The sequence below is a fragment of the Rhinolophus hipposideros genome, assembly GCF_964194185.1.
Source record: "Rhinolophus hipposideros genome assembly, chromosome: 5".
Lineage (NCBI taxonomy): Eukaryota > Metazoa > Chordata > Mammalia > Chiroptera > Rhinolophidae > Rhinolophus > Rhinolophus hipposideros.
In genome coordinates, this window is record NC_138051.1 from 39,252,651 (window position 1) to 39,270,557 (window position 17,907).

Below are 17,907 nucleotides of genomic sequence, written 5' to 3' on the forward strand. Positions count from 1 at the left end.
AGTTTGGGGTGAATATATCAGAACTGACAGTGTCTACCCTAAAAAGGGAGGAAAGGGTCCTCTGTGGGGCTGTGACCAAGTTCCTCTGGACTCTTCTATTGTGCTGTGTTAGCCCTAGAGTCTTGCCTTTTCCCATATGGATCCCTCTCTTCTTCCAACCTCTCAGGATGTCATATGACGATTTCATCTACCATTTCACAAAGCTGGAGATCTGCAACCTCACAGCCGATGCCCTGGACTCCGACAAGCTTCAGACCTGGACGGTGTCCGTGAATGAGGGCCGCTGGGTGAGGGGCTGCTCTGCCGGAGGCTGCCGCAACTTCCCCGGTGAGAGAAGCTCTGGATGGGGAGGGGTCCAAGCAGAACAAGTTCCAGGTAGAATAATATTCACTAGCATTTGTCGAGTTTCTACTAAGTCCCATACATACATTATCTTATTAAACCCTCTCTATTTTACTGAGGAGGAAACCGCCATGCTGAGGAGTTTGCAATAGAGACCTGGTAACTTTTAAATAGGACATTGTGTCAGAACAATAATGTATTCATAATGCTGAGAATGGGATTGGAGGACCAAGTCAGCAGCTACTGCAAGAATTCAAGCCAGGGAAGATGGAAGCCTAGGCCAAATCAAGAGCAGCAGATGGAGGGAAGAGGGCTTAGGGGAAATAATATGGGATGGTGTGGGGAAGGAAGAATGACTTCAAGAGTCCCAGTTTGGGGGCCTGATTGGATGGTGTCAACATCACAATATAAGGAGAAAAACACGCTGAGAAAAACATCAGCGTGTTGTTTTGGTGGAGTTCTTTGTGGGCTTATAGGGAGGAGAGTTTAGCTTGGGACATGGAATATCAGAGGTACCTATAGAATATCCAGGTAATGATGGGTAACAGAGAATTGGCTGCACAGATTAGAATGGTACTTGGTTATATGGTCGGGACTCGATATGTATTTGTGGAAAGAAGGAAGAAAGGATAGAAAGAAGGGAAGAAAGGGAGGAAGAGAAGAAAGACAGAAGAGAGCTAGGAAGGGAAGGAGAGAGGGAGTCAAAAGCAAGATTGAGGCTGGAATCTATGGCTCAGGCGTCTTCAACATGTAGGGGGCAGTTAAAAATTGGAGATGGATAAGACAGCTTAGTGGGGCAGAATGGCTGGGTGAGGGAAGAGGCCTAGGACCAAAGTCCAGGAACCAACAACATTTAAGGGACAGGTGAGGAAAGCAAAGCCATCAGCAAAGACTCAGAATGAAAGTTCAGAGAGGAAGGAAGAGGCACACAGCCCATCAATGCAGCTCCATCTGTATAAAGGTACAGGCTGCCTGCCCCCCCCCCCAAATAATTAGACAAATGCCTGAATCATTCCTTCCATATTTATTGAGCACCTAGATGCAGATTAACAGGTTCCCTCTGTCTCATTTCCCTTCCTGCCCTTTCTTTGAGAGGCAGAGCTGAATGCACGTTTCCTTTCTGGGGGGCACAGATACTTTTTGGACCAACCCACAGTACCGTCTGAAGCTCCTGGAGGAGGATGATGATCCTGAAGACGCGGAGGTGATCTGCAGCTTCGTGGTGGCCCTGATGCAGAAGAACCGGCGAAAGGACCGGAAGCTTGGGGCCAACCTCTTCACCATCGGCTTCGCCATCTACGAGGTGTGCAGTCCCTGACCAGCTGCAGCGCAGGAAGCCTTCTCAGGGAGGAGGCTTCAGGGCTTCCAGAGGACTCCTCTGGCTTCCCCAATACTCAGTGACCCCCTAGGACTCCTGGTATCAGGTCTGCTTGTGTCAGAACTTTTCAGATATTTGTAACGAGTGGGAAAACCCCAGGGTGGGGTTGGTAGAATGGGGCTGGGGTCGCCAGGTAGGTACATGGGGAGTCAGACTTGGGCATTCAGTCTCCAATTGCTGGCATTCCCTTCTTGCAAGCTTTCTGTCCCCATTCCGATCCGAGATCCACAGAAACTAAGCATCTTCTTTTTGTTTTTCCTCAAGGTTCCCGAAGAGGTATAGAAGTGGCAGCAGCCAGCAGTTGTGTGCAGCATTACCTGGGGGTCCTTGGTTGGTCTGTGGCACAACGAGAAGCTTCCTGGTGGGGTTTGTGGGCAGGACTATGCTAGGAGAGGGCCTTGCCTGCAGAGCAGGTGCGTGACCTCCTGACCTCCACCCTCACGATGTGCCCTTCCTCTCTTCCCACCAGAGACTGTCACACACATACTTTCACACATTCTTATTCACTCATTCACATTTACGCCCGCACCACTCACATCTCCACTCACACAATTACACACTCCCACAAATAGTCACACAGACACATCCTGAGGGGTGCTGTCCTCCGTGGGATGGAGGCATTGCCTCCCTCAGACCCCAGCTAAGGCCCCTCCTACCTCCTTGGGGTCCCTCCCCAGCTTGGAGGTGATTCAGAGTTGACCAGCAGGCAGTTCTGATAAGTGATGCTGAGTGGGGGAATGATAAACTTGATCTTCACTTCTGAAACACAACAGAAAAGGAAGAGGAAATGGGGTAGGGAACTCCAAGGATGTTGACCTATTTGAGGCCTTGGGAAGCATAAGTAGTTACGTCATGACTGTGAATTGGGTGACCAGGCAGTTGGGAATGGACCCCTGGAGGGGGACTGTGAGCAGGACAGGCCGTCCCTTGGGCTCTTCTCTCCTTCAGATGCATGGGAACAAGCAGCACCTGCAGAAGGACTTCTTCCTGTACAACGCCTCCAAGGCCAGGAGCAAAACCTACATCAACATGAGGGAGGTATCTGAGCGCTTCCGCCTGCCTCCCAGTGAGTACGTCATCGTGCCCTCCACCTATGAGCCCCACCAGGAGGGAGAATTCATCCTCCGGGTCTTCTCTGAAAAGAGGAACCTCTCTGAGTGAGTCCCAGCCCTGGTTTCCCTACCTATCCCTACAAGCCCATCTGTCTGCCTCCAGAAACTGGAGGCGTGAGGCAGCTCGACTCAGGAGTCCTGGGGAGTGTTGACCAGGCTGCACCTCTTCCTCCGCTCCCGAGCCATTGGCCACATCTCCCCTATTCATGCATTCAGTCAGTCATGCCACAGATACTGAGGATAGAGCAGCGACTTAAACAGAGAAAACCCCTGCCTTCATGGAGCTCAACATTCTAGCATAAGACAGCAGTGTGTGTGTGTGTATATATAATGTTAGAGTTTGATAAGTGATAAGGAGAAAAAATTAAGTATGGGCAAGGAATAGGAGGTATTGGGGGTGACTGAACTTTTAGGTAGGGTGGCCAAAAAAGCCAACAAGGCCACATCCTGCCCTCTTGGCCACCACAGATGAATTCATAGGCCCTGCCACTCTGATCTCTGTCCCTGAAAGAAGCACAAGGTCTATGGGTAGGTGGCTAGGTCATGCCTTTGGGGAACTCGAGGCAAAGCCAATGAGAACCGTGTGTCTGTACTTGGCTGCTGGGGATGGTACATATGGGGGATATTAGTTCCTGAGGTTCTCTTGAGGTCAGCCCCAACTTAGCTCTGAGAGGTGATGTGACCTGAGCAAATCCCCTCTGTGCTTCCTGCTTGCTCCTAGTAACTGTAAGACCCCCTCATGTCTGTGTTCCTTCCAGGGAAGCTGAAAATACAATCTCCGTGGATCGGCCAGTGGTGAGTTGTGTAGCTCTTACATCTGAGAAGGTCCAGGGGCCAGTTGGGTGGTGGAGGGTAGAATGGGTATTGCCCAAGGGAGACGGGAGTCTGGGGGGGGGGGGTCCATGTTACTGCAATTTCTCTTGGGCATGACCAGAAGTAATAGGCCCTAGGGTCCCAGAGCCATGTAATCAGTCTGGGGCTGGGAAGTGCGGGAGAGAGTCCTAGAAGGGACAAGCAGTTTGAATAGTTAGAGGGTGGATCAAGGCCAAAGGAAGGGATGATAAGAGCAGCAATGAATACTGGATTATGAGACGTGATCTCACATAGAGAAAAGAAAGTACACCAGCTCTGCAGTTAGCATCAAAACCTGGGTCCTACACATACCAGCAGGGTGACCTGGACTAGTTATATAACCCCTCTGATTCAGTTTCTTCCCGTGTCAAATGAGGATAATGACACATGCCTTGCAAGGCTTTTTGAGGTTTGAATCAATGAGATGGTATATGTGAAGTGTCTGGCCCAGCACAGGCCCTCAAATGGGTGCTGTTATTCATGTTTTATACCTTACAAGGTACTTCTCACATGATCCTTGCAAGGTTTCTGCAGTGTAATAAGGTTATTATCCCTGGTTTGCAAGTACGCAAGTGGAGATCAGCGTGGTTAAATGGCGCCCTTGAGTCCACAGGGTTGGAACTCACACCCAGAATGCTGGAACCCAGACTCGGGCTCTCTCCCCATGCTGAGGCCTGTCTCCAGGGATGTGAAGCCCAGAATTAGAACACAGAGTTGGTGTGTTCTGGGGTCTCCTTTAGTTGAGGAGTCCTGTTGACTGCCTTGCAGCTTTGAGCCTTAGTTAGTAAACGGTCCCTTGTGCTTTGTGGGTATGTCCTGGTCCAATCAGAAGACAGCAAATACCCCACCGAACTGTCTTCTGGGTAGTGACACTCATGGTTCGAATTCAGACCCTATGCCGGTGCCAGATCTCCAAGTGCCTTCTGAATGATCACAAGTGTCGGTTTTGGTATTAAGTGAACTTGGTGCTATTCTTATCTTCTGGACATCAGTAATCACTGCAGAGTGTTTATCAGGAGTTGCAAACCCAGGAGCTTATGGGAGCTGCCATGTACCTAACTGAGCAGTGCAGGCAGGTGTGGGGTTTTGGTGTCCCTGCACTGGCATATTTGCCTGCAGGTTTCCACGGACATTTGGCTTCTATGCTGGAGGGATGAGTGGGGTGGTGATGACTGGCAACCCAGATGGTGCAGAGAGCAGCTCCTCCCAGATTGTTGCCATGGGGGCTGCAGGTCCGTATAGGCTGCCAGACCTCGTAATTTTACAAAACAAGTGCAAAACCTGCATTTCCACATTAAGTCCCCCTAGGTTAAATATTTGCTAAATAAACGAACAAACAACCCCCCCCCCAAACTATAAATCCAACAAAATTCATTTTTAGGTCAGTTTCTGTTAGCCACTTGTTTTGGTGCGTTTGTAACCAATTTCTTAAAAAATACAAAACATTAGCTAGAAGTTTCCTTTCCTTAGCTCTGTCCAATCACAGAGTGAACTTCAAAAACAAAGCTATAGCCACTGCTGGTTTCAGGGCCTGGAGAATTCTCTTCTCCCCACAACCTGCAGGCTTTTTTGGCTCCATGTGACCTGGATTTCTGGACCACCGGCACCCCGCCCACACTGACAACAATGTCACAGGGAAGCCAAAAGCCAGTGGGTTTCCTGAAAACTTGCTTTTCATTAATCTTCATTTACTGTTTTCTTTCCTTGTGCAGAAAAAGAAAAAACCCAAGGTGGGTGTAACAGGGGGAGTGGGTAGACAGATGGAGTGTGTTTGTGCATATATGTGTAAGTGCATGCGCACCAGACTTGCCTCTCCCCCTCCCCCCACCTCCCTCTTCCTTCCCTGAGCTCCTGGTGCAGCTGTGGGTGTGGAATAATGAGAGCTAACACTTGCTGAGTGAAGGTTATGTGCCAGGCACTCTTCTAGGTGTTTTCCATGGATAAACTCAATTCTCACAACAAAGCTATGAAATCGGGACTATCGTTATCCCCAGAGGAAGAAAAGGTACAGACAGATTGACTAACTCGCCCAAGGCCACACAGCCAGTAAGTGGCAGAGCCAGCACTTGAACAGGTGGTCTGGATTCAGAGTCTGCACTCTGAACCACTATGTTACATGCCTGCCTTCACATGAGGGAGGGAAAGGATGGCCAACCAGTGAAAATGGGCTTGGCGTGGGGGTCCTGCAAAAAGCAAAAAGGGCACCCTATCTTTCTTAGAAGTGGGTTTGTCTATGCAAAGCAAGCCTGGATTCTTTGGGAGAATGGCAACAGGTGCTGTTCCTCAGGGTACAGGGAGATAGCTACATGAGGGTTTCCATGGAGAGTGAGGGTATTGGGATGCCAGTTGTCCGCTTTGTAGACAGGACATCTCCTCCCTCCTCTCTTTCCCTGCCTACTCCCCACTCCTCCCGGGAAGGGAGGGGAGAGGATGTGCAGAGGAGCTAAGTCACTGCCAGGGCTCTTGCTCCAGGCGAAGCCTGTGGCAAATCCCGTCCTAGATAGTGACCTCACTCTGAGCCCAAGCCCCTCTAAGCCAGGTTCTGATGGACTCTATGTGCGGCCTGTGTTCATTTGGCAAATGGAAAACGTGAAGAGAACCTCCACCCTCTCAACCCCAGAGTTGCTGCTCAACCTGACTGGTGGGTTTAAAGGAGAAGAATGAATGAGAGCGACCTGGGCAGCTTGCCCTCCTGGGGTCTTGGGAGTCACTGTAATTCACCAGGGCCTCAAATAGCCCCTTCTGGATGTATTGGTTATAACCACTGTGCTGTAAGGACACCATTGCTAAAAGTAGCCGTACATGCTAAGAGCATCTCAGGGAACTCAAAGTTTTCATCTGTGACCAGTGACCTTGTTTCCTTCATGTACTTTTGGAACTTAAGATCACAGTTGTTTAGCAATTCAATCCCCCACACCCCATCCTTGCTCCACTTACACCGTAACTTCACCTGGTCTCCAGGGCAGTAATGCCTGCAGTAATCGTTACCCTACAGAATTTTAGTTTGAGCACCAGAATACCATCCAGAACAGACTGACCTTTGGACATCCTGGAGCCCATGGCACAGTAGCTGCAGGCCATCAGATAATGTTTGGTGTTAGTGTTTATGACAGCGTCTAATGATGGAAGGATCCATCGTGGGGGTCCACCAAGTATTGGTGCTGGCGCCGACCAGAGCTGACATTCATCAAGCGCCTGCCACACATTAGGCTCCATGCTGGAGGTAAAATATACATTGTTTTCCGTCACGACAGTATCTACAGGGTAGGTGCTATTATTATTCCCCTTTCACAGGTGAGGATAAAGACTCAGAGAAGTGAAGTGACTTGCCCAAAACCATACACTAATGAGTGGGGAAACTGACTGGAAACCCTATCTATTTGCTCCCAAACCCGTGTTTCTTGCTCGCACCTCTCTGGTGGAGGCCCCTTACACTCCACGGCCTGGAGATGTGGGCCTGGCAGGGGTGCCCATGGCCACGCCGTGTCCATGGGCACGCATCCCCCTCAGATTGTGACCCCCCACTCGCTCTGGGATCCCCACAAGCTTCAGTTGCTTTAGCAGGACCCTTTGCTTGGAAGGCAGAGCAAGCCAGAGCCTTTGGAGCCTGTAGGGCGCCCAAGCTGGGGGAGCTGTTTCTATAGGCATATTCCATGAACAGCTTGGAGAGGCATGTGGGGACTCAGAGACTGGTCAGCTTCCTTTTCTGCTCTGAGAGACTGTGGGCGCCTCATTGCTCTCTGCATGCAGCCAACAGCCCCTACACCCAGCCTTCCTTGGCTTTCCCTGGGGATGGATAGCCCCAACCGGGACTGGCACAGCATGCCAGGCATTCTCCACCCTCTACGTATCCTCTCTGCTTGCATGAGCATGTCTTGAAAATATCCCTTGTATTTGCGTACCATCTTAAATGTTTTTGCAGTCCACTTTCACATTCAGTATCTCATGTGACCTCCACAAGAGCTCTAGACGTTGAAAGCTGGATGTATCAGCCACATTAATAGATGAGTAAACTGAAGCCGGAGAGCCTTCGTATGTGACAGCAGGGCTGGGATCCCAGCCCAGTCTTCTGACCGCTCACCCGTTGACCATGCCACTAATCGAGTCCTTTTTTCAATTTGTCCTCTGTGGAGTCCTAGAGGTTCCTTGGAGATGCCTCAGCAGCTGCCATTAAATTCAATTAAAATTGCAGTTCAATTAAATTTGAACCATGTTTCCATTTGGAAAAAAAAATTTACAAAATACTTGAAAATCACACTAGATCATGTTGCTTATAGCATTCTTAACATTTTCACATGTGCTAAACACCTTATTTAACTCTCATAACTAACTGAGGTCCAGAGAGACTTAGTATCTTTGCCCCAAGTCATACAGCTTGTCCATAGCGGACATGGAGCTTGCACTGAGGTTTGAGAGCTAATTCTGCTCTTTTCCTCTTCACTGGACCAGCTGCTCCAGGAGGGAGGTTGTCTCTACGTGCCCGCTCAGCCTGTAATCCTTGCTTCCTTCCTGCCCCCTTCCCACTTCCCGTCTCTCTCCAGCCCATCATCTTCGTTTCGGACAGAGCAAACAGCAACAAGGAACTGAGCGTGGACCAGGAACCAGAGGAGGGCAAAGACAAAACAAGCCCTGATAAGCAAGAGAAATCCCCACAGGTTTCTGAGCATGTAGCATGAATGGGGTGGCCAGCACACACCAGGGTCCTCTTCTTATGCTCGTGGGTGCTCAGAGTTCGAGGAGCCACAGAGGTGGGGTGTCCCTTTAACATCTAGAGGTTTGGATTTGTCTCACTGACCTTTTCTCTCACCGAGTCCTCCCATAATTTGGCATGCTGCTGGAGTGAAGGTCTTGGGGGTTGGCAGTGACACTAAGCCAGTAGGCGTGGGAAGGACACCAGCCAGGACAATGAAGGAAGGGAGGGGCAAAGCATGAAACAGAATCACTGTTTCCTGGTATCCTCGAGCTCTGGAGGATAAAGAACAGTAGCAGAAAAGAGGGCTGATATCAGAAATGGAGTCCTCCAGAGCTCAGGGGAGGGTGTTAAGACTGGAGTGGGGAGAGGTGGTCACATAACATTTAGTGGACGTGGGGCTAAAGGATGAAAGTCTGCAGACCAATCCAGGACCACTTCCTCTATCCTGGAGTGCCCACACCTAGGGGTGGGGCGGGAGAGGGGTCCTCTGAGACCTAGATGATAGAGGCAGAGGAGGCTCATTTGGTTGAGATGGTCAGGCTCAAAACAGCAGAGAGGACTCTAGCTGGTGGGAATGGCAGAACCAAGGGGCTGTCTACATGTCTGCATGGCTAATGTATCTCCTCTGGCTGGGGTGTCTGGGCTGGGAAGGTTTGGAGTGAAGGGTCGCTGGGGCCTAGATGATACTCACTCCAGCTTACCAGGTTTGACCAAGAAAGATAAGCATGTGTTCTGTCCCCAGCTCCTGCTGCCACTTAGGGCTGTTTCAGGTACCATGGCTCCTTCAGCCCACAAGGAACTTTCCTCAAGGGTCCATCAATCTCCGCGATCCCTGTGAACCAGTTTTCCTTTGTGCTTCCACAGCCACGGCCTGGCAAAGCTGACCAGGAAAATGAGGAACAGCAGCAATTCCAGAACATTTTTAGGCAGATAGCGGGTGACGTGAGTACCTCCAACCCCGACTCCCACAGATGCTCCTCTCCTGGACACACCACTCCAATGACCAGTTATTTCATTATTGTTCAGTAGATGTCATTTTGGCTTTGGGTGGAAACAGGACATATACGTGCGTAGCACAGAAACCTACAAGTGAAGCCCTTGAGTTTTAGACCAACACACCCCTAGGGGTGGTCAGAGGCCTTTTTGTTTGGAGCTGCCCATTGCAGTCTGGACCGCTGCAGGTACAATGTCGGTCTTCCCTAGCAAAGGCCTAGCTTCCCCATGACAGAATAGCACTGACAGGGCTTTACAAACATGGACAGCTGGGATTTGCTTTGCAAAGCCTCTGCTCCATCAGCAACTGGACTCTTGAACCATGAGTCTGCTCCCCTCCTCCTCAGGACATGGAGATCTGCGCAGATGAACTCAAGAATATCCTTAACACAGTTGTGAATAAACGTGAGTGGCTCAAACTGTTACGTGAGATGGGCGGGTAGGGGGGTGTCTAGTTACCTGAAAGTAGCTCCTCACTCTTCTCCATCCTTCCCAGATAAGGACCTAAAGACACAAGGGTTCACGCTGGAGTCCTGTCGCAGCATGATTGCTCTCATGGATGTATCCTACCTGCCACCCTTCACTACCCTGTCATCAGCCCCTGTGCAGCCCATGGGGGCCAGGGCAACAGTGAGGGGTGCCCCAGTCAGGCGGCAGGTCCAAATTCATGCCCAAGGAAAGACTTAAGGAGGTCCTAAGTCATAACATCCTGGCTGCTGTTCTGAAAGGGACTGTTGGAGGCACAGGTTGGGAAGGCCATTGGGTTATAACGAGGCCCCGCACCCCTGCTCTCAACTCAGGCTGGGACTCTGCCCGGGGTCTTGCCCAAGCAAATGCGGTTCTTAGGAGACAGGCTCTCTGGGTCATAGACACTTTGATTGAGGAGACATGGAGGGGAGGGTTCAATACCAGGACGGGGCAGTGGGTAGGATACGCCGGACAGAGCCCTCCTCTGGGGCTACCTTCCCTGCAGAGCCCACTTGAACCCCCCTGCCAATCCAGGGGGATTTTGCTATGTGTGCCCTGTAGCCTTGACCTCCTTCCTCCAGACAGATGGCTCTGGGAGACTGAACCTGCAAGAGTTCCATCACCTCTGGAAGAAGATTAAAGCCTGGCAGGTGGGGAGAGTGAAGCACGGAAGTGAGGGAGGGGATGATTCCAGGGGCTTAGCGTGTGACCTCTGTCCTCAAATGTTCTATTGCCAGAAAATTTTCAAACGTTACGACACAGACCAGTCCGGCACCATCAACAGCTATGAGATGCGAAATGCAGTCAATGATGCAGGTGCTGGGGAAGAAAGGGTGGTCGGGATGTGGACTCGAGCTGGGGGAAGCAGGAACAGGAGGGGAGGACTAGGCTGCTGGGCCCTACTAGAGAAAGGAAAGGGTTTCTCGTGTTCCTTTCCCAAGCTACAGACTGGCCCGGAGGCAGGGAAAATGGAACGCAGGCCCAAGGACTGAGACTATTTCCCCCTCTCACGGGCTCCCTCCACAGGCTTCCACCTCAACAGCCAGCTCTACGACATCATTACCATGCGCTACGCAGACAAATACATGAACATTGACTTTGACAGCTTCATCTGCTGCTTTGTCAGGATGGAGGGCATGTTCAGTAAGTGGGTGGCTCCCTCCCGCGCGTTCCTGCCCTTCCTGCCCCCTCCTGCAGCCGTTGCTGGGGCAGCTGGAATCAGCCCGATTTCCCACTCTACTCCATCCAGGCGGAACAAAGGCCAAGCCCATCTTTAGGCTCACAATGGGATGGCACAGGGAGGGCTACAGGGCTACTCTGCCTGGCAGAGTGTGGTCCTCGTAGGAGAAGTTTCCGTGGTGGAGGGGGACTGAGCCTGTAACCAGCCTCTGGCCTGTGCATTCCTTCTGCACAGGAGCTTTTCATGCGTTTGACAAGGATGGAGACGGTATCATCAAACTCAACGTTCTAGAGGTAAAGCCTGAGAAGCCGTGTGCTTCCCCCATACCTTAAAATTCAAGGTGGAGGACTCACTGAGGCCGACTGGGCCCACCGCGTGCTCCTCCCTTCCAAATGGTGGTGGAGGGATGCAGTAGGAAAGGAACATAAAGGGAAGTCAGCGGGGAATTTGGCCTGTGGGGAATGGATATGAGGGAAGACGCCACAGGGCCCTCAGTTCCTTCCTAGGAGAGATCTGGGGGAAGGATGCTGCCTCTCAGAAAGGCTTCCCAGTGTCTGACATGCTGAGGCTGTGCCTTTCCCCTACCCTGTAAGATCCCTCGGGCTGAGCGCTCTTTTCTTGTTTGCATTCTGATCGTGGGACTTCCTCCTTCAGTGGCTGCAGCTCACCATGTACGCCTGAACCCAGCTGGTCTCAGCCAAGGCCGGATCACTCAGGATTTCAATTTCACCCGACAAGAGTTAGAGCCACTCACCTGAAAAGGACACGGTAGCTGCACCCCCAACAGACCTCCAGGCACCTCATCGGTCCTGTTCCTCCTCTACTTCACTCCCCACTCGGCCTCAGGGCATCTGTCCATCTGTCATGCCCAGACTGACCCCTTAGTTAAGGAATGAGGGAGAACAATTTTGTCCCTTTGCCATATGGAGGCACGTGTCTGTCTGCCTCAGCTAGTTGTAGCCCAGATGAGAGCTTCCCTCAGAATCTAAGCAGCCTCAGGTCCGAAGCAAACGCTCTCCTCAGCTTGCCCTAGGCTGTTCACAGAGCCTTTGCCAATGGCACTCGCTACTTCCTGTGCTAGAGCTCTCTAGCACCTTTATGTTCTCCCATCCATGGGACAACAATCAAACTAGGACTTGCTTCTGTCCGGCTGTTTCAGAGTAAACTAGCTCAGTGAAAGAGGGCTGGATACTTTGCGCTGTCTGACTCAGATGTTTTGGCTGCCTTCTGAAAAAAGTTGATTTAAATAAAGGCATATGTATAGCTGGTTCTATCATGTTTTGTTTTCTCACATTTAGCAGACAGCCACAGCAGGGCTGAGAAGCTTCCAATCTTACACTCACTTATCACGTAGAGAGAGCCCTAGTTTCAAAATACAACAAAGGAAAACACATACATTCACACATAAAACCTGAACCCCACTTTAATCATGCCTATTGCTATTTCTTGAGCATAGAAATCACTCAGACACTTTCCAAGATATATGAGAAAAGGAAGAGGAATGGCTGTTGGTACATATTTAGAACATCAAGAATAAATGAGTCCTCTAGACCTAGAGGGGCAGTTACCTGAGTGTAATGGAGCAGAAATGTAGTTTTTAATCTTAACTCCTCCCCTAACTAATTGACCTGTGTATGACCTTGAACAAATCCTTAAATGTGGCTGTTTGCCAAACTTATCTAGCCCATGGTCTGTGGCTTTATAACCATCTTGTGATTTCTACCCAATTTCCCTTCTTACTCTATGCCAACATGAAAAAGGGGTTGGCTGTGAATATGCAGATAAGGTAATGAAAGGAAACAATTAGTAAAAGTACTTTATTTTCCTCTTGTATTTGCTTTATATCTTCTTGCTTTACAAAGTTATGAAGTTCACAGCTTTTATACCAAAATGTAAGAAGGCTAAGCTATTTGCTTATAAACATTTTTTCTGTAGTCAAATATCATTCGATTTCATTCTTCTAATCCATATTCAACATAGAAAAAAAAATTCAGGTATCAGGGGTGCTGGAGCAGCTCTAGGGCATGTATTTATTTATCTTAAGCAGGAGAAAGATCTTGAACAGCCTTTCCTCCTCAACCACCCCCCTCGTATTTGACCCCCCCTCCTCCAATACATTTGGGCTACTACCTTAACTTTGAGCAGATCTGGGAAACTTTAGTCACCATGTGACCCTGCAGTGCCACATACTTGGGAGGTGGAGGTGACGTGAGTGGTTACTTTCTGATTAGTAGGTTTGGTTTACAACAGGATTTCACATCCACCTGCGTATGGAACTCACTATAGCCCAAATCACCTCTACCACAGCTTCTATTCCTATCCATTAGACATCTTCTTTGCCATCCTGAGGACCATAATGATTTGGGGCAGGGACAAAATCACTATTTCATCAATGTGGCAGGCATGGCCTTCAAAACACGTCTAGGAGCTCTCCGTTAGGTAACAGGAACAAAGTCTGTAAGTCGGCGTATATAAATTGCAGTTATTTGAGCAAACCAGAGGGAACGTGCTGTTCAAATCTCACTTCACAATATACTTTGATCTTCCCTCCAGTGAATTCTCTTCCGTAAAGCACACCATACCATTCCACTAAATGTTGTACACCTACTCCCACCAAACCATCCACATACCTAGTCACTAAAGTTGTCCATTGTATAATCTACCCTCCAAGAAAAAAACCCCAAAACAAAAATAAAAACAAAAAAATCTTTGTTGGGCAAATAACCACTTAGACAGCAGTTATATTGCCGATAACTTACAGGTAAACACTCAACTGCTATTCTTCTGAGGCAGAAAAAGAATCTCCCCACAAAAGCAGGAGTGTAGGAACAATGATGTTCTCTCAAATTCAAGGAACATCAGCTCAAGATAATTCTTTGTCCTTCGAGTTTTGTTTGCATGTTGTGTTTAACTGTTTATCACCGAGTAGAGGAGTATGCCAAAATACATTTTGAACCTGATTAAAAACTTGAAGTGACTGATATTTTATCAGAACAAACTGCCACTAAAACACTAGCATATGCACACAAAAGGATTTATACTGTGGTTTCCTTGGCTGCTGGCCGTTAGAAGTAGGCACACGTCGCTAAAAACAACATCCTACAAGATGGCCTCCAACTCCTTATAAGAAATGAGTTGGGTTTTGTCAGGTCATGTAACAGTTTCCTTTCTTTATGCAGTACTAAGTACCAGTCAGTGCAAATCCCTGAGCCATAGCTCTTCTCTAAGGGGAGACAGAGGGCCAGAATCAGTCAAGACACTGTAGAAGACTTACAAACAGCCGAGTTCTGCATAACTGTCAAGACACTTAGAAGTAATAACACACAACTACACATAAGCAGCCGAGACGCTCACAATGTCTTTATTGCTAAACGGGGGGCTAGAATAGTGCATTTAGGGTAACACACTAACCTGGAGTTAAATGAATTGTACACATCCTTAAAACAAAGACATGACTGCCACTGCTTCAAAGAAAATTTTGGTGACATGAGGAAAAGTATTGTAAATATAGGTGCCCACGTGCATACACGTACGAAGAGCATTCATACCCGCGCACACAAAAGCAGACAGACTGCACAATTCTACCAAAGTTAAACTCAGATCAGTTCTTCCTGATTTTACCAGTCTGTTCATACTTTCCAAGGTTCCCCACGATTGCCGAACACCTCACGTACCCCCTTCCTGTCCTACAAAGGCTCCACCACTCTCGTCTTTTCAGACATGTCCTCAGGCAGGACAGAAGGGCACCTATGCAACAGAGCATGCGAGGCTTTCTTAGCTCACTGCCCCGCCAACCTGGAAGTGTGGCTTCCCTACAGCCCAGAGAAAAATGCCAGGTTTGGCAGTAAATCCAAATAGACTTTCCTGTGAAATCACCATTCCCAAACCCACACAGTCTAGCTCCTCTGGACTAGTATAGGAAATGGGGGTGAGAGGTGGGAAAGGCTTTTTAATCTCATACAGAAACAGCACAAATACTCTCTGTGCAATAGGATCCTCTCCCCGGTATCACACAAATCTCAATAGTGTTATCAACAAAAGCGTTTTCCCATTCACAAAGACAGAAGTAAATAGCTTGTGGGGGAGTCAATCAATATCTAGGTGTAGCTCCTAGATTAGTTCTCATGTTTTTTTGATCCAGTAAGAACCACCTGGAGCCTCTCCTGGAAAAAAACACATACTATGTCTTCCATACAATTTCAGGGGTTCGCATACCCTCTTGAAACCTTTCCATGAACCCCAGCCCCACCCCATGAGGTCCCCCTGCCCTAGAGCTGGAGTGAAAAAGACATGTGAGCAGATGTCTGTGTGTACTAGCAGGGGTGGAGAGAAATCCGGATGCTCTGCAATCCTAGAAAACAGTAGGAGCCACAGCCCAAAGCCTGGTTCCTTGGCACTGGGCTCTTCTCTCTTCCTGTCTCTCACTCTGAATAATCTTTCAGAGTTTTGAGAATCCAGAAACAAAAGAATAGAAAGCAAAACTCCTATAGTGTCTCTTGAGAGTCCAGAGAAAATCCAAAAACAAAACTTCTCACTACGGTTTTGTTAATGTGGCTACTCTCAATGGACAGGTAGAGTCTTTACCTTCACCAGATTCCACTCTTCTTTCCCAGCCAGTGGGAAGTGAAGGTAAGACAATGGTTTCAGAAATCAGTCTTTAAGAAACCTGCTTGAGGCCCTAAAATCTGAATTCAGATGCTTTATCCTAACTCTCCCAATGTGGGTGCTGCAGGGGAGTGGAAAGCATCCTGTGAGACAAGAGGAAGTATCTGATGGCTGCCATCTAAGCACAGCTAGAGAATGAGAGTTGGCAATGGAGCAAACTAAAAGGTTTCAAAGCCACAGCAGCCTTGGAGACTCAGAAACTTGGAAAAGGAGGTAAAGGCTACACCTCCAGTTCAAACAGCCTGACAATACCTGCAGCAGTGAGAGCCCAGGTCTAACAGCAAATTTCCAAGCAGATGTTAGGTCTGCATACAGCCTTGAACCAAGGACGCTAGCAAACTTGCAGATGTTCACTAGGTAGTGCCGTCTGTAAGGACTTGTCATTATGTGACTTGCTGTCTGAGTTCCTAAAATATAGTCAGCAGAGCAATCGCTCTAGCTGTAAAAAATCTACTGTATCTCTCTTTAGCATTTAAAGCCAGCTCTGTCCATCTACGAAGCAAGAGACTATTGAAACACACTGCACATAATTATGAAGATAGGAAACAATTTGCTCCAATTTCAATACCCAGTTATTACAACTGAAGAAATTAAAACTGATCCTAAAAATCTAGCATTTGAACAAACTGGTACTTAAAGGCCTGACTGCAGGTTTAAACCATCATACGAACATAAGCTAAAAATCACAAACTGAAATTAACAAAAATACGTATAATTAGGGTCAAACTGGGGAACCAATTAAGATCTGTATCTTTAATAAACATCTGGCGAACACCAGTAGCATAAATGACTATATGCCATGTTGTCCCAGAGGAATATGGTTCCTTAAAACCTGTTTCAACCTGACAAACCTCCAGCAAGAACTTAAAGTGTTAACCTATCATCCCATAGAGCTGCCCAGACTTATGCTAGTGGTAAGCCTGGCTAGTATTCACTTTCTTCTTCCCTGCTTCACTGGGGAAGGGAAGAGAGTGGCCTGTGTGAGGGGCCAATGTGAAATTAGTTGAACTAATGACTTCCCAACGTGGGAGGCAAAAAAACTTCATGAATCAATTTTGCTGTCATCCTCAGCATGTCGTTCAATGTGTCCTGCAGCATCCTAGGAAAAGAGAGAAAGTTGGTAGGACAAGAGAAAGTCAAAGCCAAGGGAGCTTCATGGGTACATTCTAAGATCCACACATGAAAGGCAGTTAGGACCCAGCATTCTTCGTTTGAAACCTCGTTAAGCTATCCCCCGAATCTCTGAATCAGAATAAAAAGAAAAATCCCTAGACTCTCCCTATGTATTGAAATTCTAAACATTCTATTAATAACTAGACAAAAAAGGCTCCCAAATCCTGCTCTGAACAGTCGAATGATCTCAGGCTGACCCCAAGTCCCACTGATGTACCTGTTTGGATCCTTTCCTAGCAGTGAAAAACGCATCACAGTTCTTCCAGCGACATTTCAGAGTTTGAAAGTTCGGATTCGTGTGGTCAGTCAGCAAATGTTGTTTTAAATGATCAACAACGCCAAATATCAGAGAGCAACCATGCCACTGGAGAGTAACAGAATGAAAGGGTAGGTTAAAAATATACTAGAAACATGCAATTAGAGTATTCCTATTTGTATACCACAAATTTGGTGGAAACAAAAAGTAAGCCCCTTATTCTTTAATTTATTCTTGGCTATAAAGACAAAGCCAGAGGCAATCAAATTAATTATCACTATGATGAGGAACCTTAAAAAGATTGGGAAGTCTTTTGACTCTGGTATTTTGAGAAGGCAAAGTAATAAGTTGGCCGTCACATCATTAGACAGATAAAGAAAAAGCAAATGTTTATAGACAAGTTACCACAAAATTCAGTTTAAATTGTACTTATTATTTATCTTGCCATCATAAAATGAGTGTCTTTGTTCATTTATTTTAAAAGACAAAGAGCTATCCTACAATATTGAAAGAGTTGTTTTTGACAATTCTAAGAACTGTTGACTTGTAAACTTAAAAATAAAAATGCCTGATTAAAAAAACATTTGTGGAAATATTTGTTGTAGAAAACAATGTCTGCTGCGGAAGCCTGACTTTACACAAAATCTTTATTATTCTATTTGAATCACAACCTTGCAATGACCTACTTTTTCTTTTTTAACTGTTAACTTTACTTCTAAATGTGGCTCGATTTCACTTGTTAGTCAGAAAGCATAAAGATTCTTTGTCTTGGCTTTGTCTGTCCTTATAGGCTTG

The 17,907-nt window shown here is 47.7% G+C and overlaps 2 protein-coding genes and 1 long non-coding RNA gene across 7 annotated transcripts in view; 1 reads left to right on the forward strand and 2 right to left on the reverse strand.

Moving 5' to 3' along the window:
- CAPN3 (calpain 3) overlaps nucleotides 1–12,694 on the forward strand; it is a gene marked incomplete at its 5' end in the record, with an annotated part of 41,325 nt that extends 28,631 nt beyond the window's left edge. The window contains 14 exons of one of the 2 annotated variants that reach the window (XM_081049239.1): nucleotides 167–327; nucleotides 1,476–1,645; nucleotides 2,669–2,877; nucleotides 3,591–3,627; nucleotides 5,397–5,414; nucleotides 8,226–8,339; nucleotides 9,242–9,319; nucleotides 9,718–9,775; nucleotides 9,867–9,931; nucleotides 10,420–10,488; nucleotides 10,576–10,654; nucleotides 10,865–10,981; nucleotides 11,253–11,311; nucleotides 11,673–12,694. In XM_081049239.1, coding sequence (XP_080905365.1) covers nucleotides 167–327; nucleotides 1,476–1,645; nucleotides 2,669–2,877; nucleotides 3,591–3,627; nucleotides 5,397–5,414; nucleotides 8,226–8,339; nucleotides 9,242–9,319; nucleotides 9,718–9,775; nucleotides 9,867–9,931; nucleotides 10,420–10,488; nucleotides 10,576–10,654; nucleotides 10,865–10,981; nucleotides 11,253–11,311; nucleotides 11,673–11,699 — 1,261 coding nt within the window. In that variant the 3' untranslated portion in view covers nucleotides 11,700–12,694. Of the gene's footprint in view, nucleotides 1–166; nucleotides 328–1,475; nucleotides 1,648–2,668; nucleotides 2,878–3,590; nucleotides 3,628–5,396; nucleotides 5,415–8,225; nucleotides 8,340–9,241; nucleotides 9,320–9,717; nucleotides 9,776–9,866; nucleotides 9,932–10,419; nucleotides 10,489–10,575; nucleotides 10,655–10,864; nucleotides 10,982–11,252; nucleotides 11,312–11,672 lie in introns of both variants that reach the window. The other variant, XM_081049238.1, reaches the window with a different exon arrangement.
- Nucleotides 1,349–8,810, reverse strand: LOC308498028. The gene is made up of 4 exons (XR_013993397.1): nucleotides 8,480–8,810; nucleotides 7,587–7,848; nucleotides 6,723–6,901; nucleotides 1,349–2,479 (listed from the first exon to the last, which is right to left on the reverse strand). It is a non-coding gene; the product is annotated as an uncharacterized lncRNA (long non-coding RNA).
- Nucleotides 12,695–14,356: 1,662 nt separating the features above from the next.
- ZNF106 (zinc finger protein 106) overlaps nucleotides 14,357–17,907 on the reverse strand; it is a 59,483-nt gene continuing 55,932 nt past the window's right edge. For all 4 annotated transcript variants that reach the window (XM_081049221.1, XM_081049223.1, XM_081049220.1 and 1 more), the window contains 2 exons: nucleotides 17,074–17,220; nucleotides 14,357–16,782 (listed from right to left, as the gene is read on the reverse strand). In XM_081049221.1, the coding sequence (XP_080905347.1) occupies nucleotides 16,726–16,782; nucleotides 17,074–17,220 (204 nt within the window). In that variant the 3' untranslated portion in view covers nucleotides 14,357–16,725. The remainder of the gene's footprint in view (nucleotides 16,783–17,073; nucleotides 17,221–17,907) is intronic.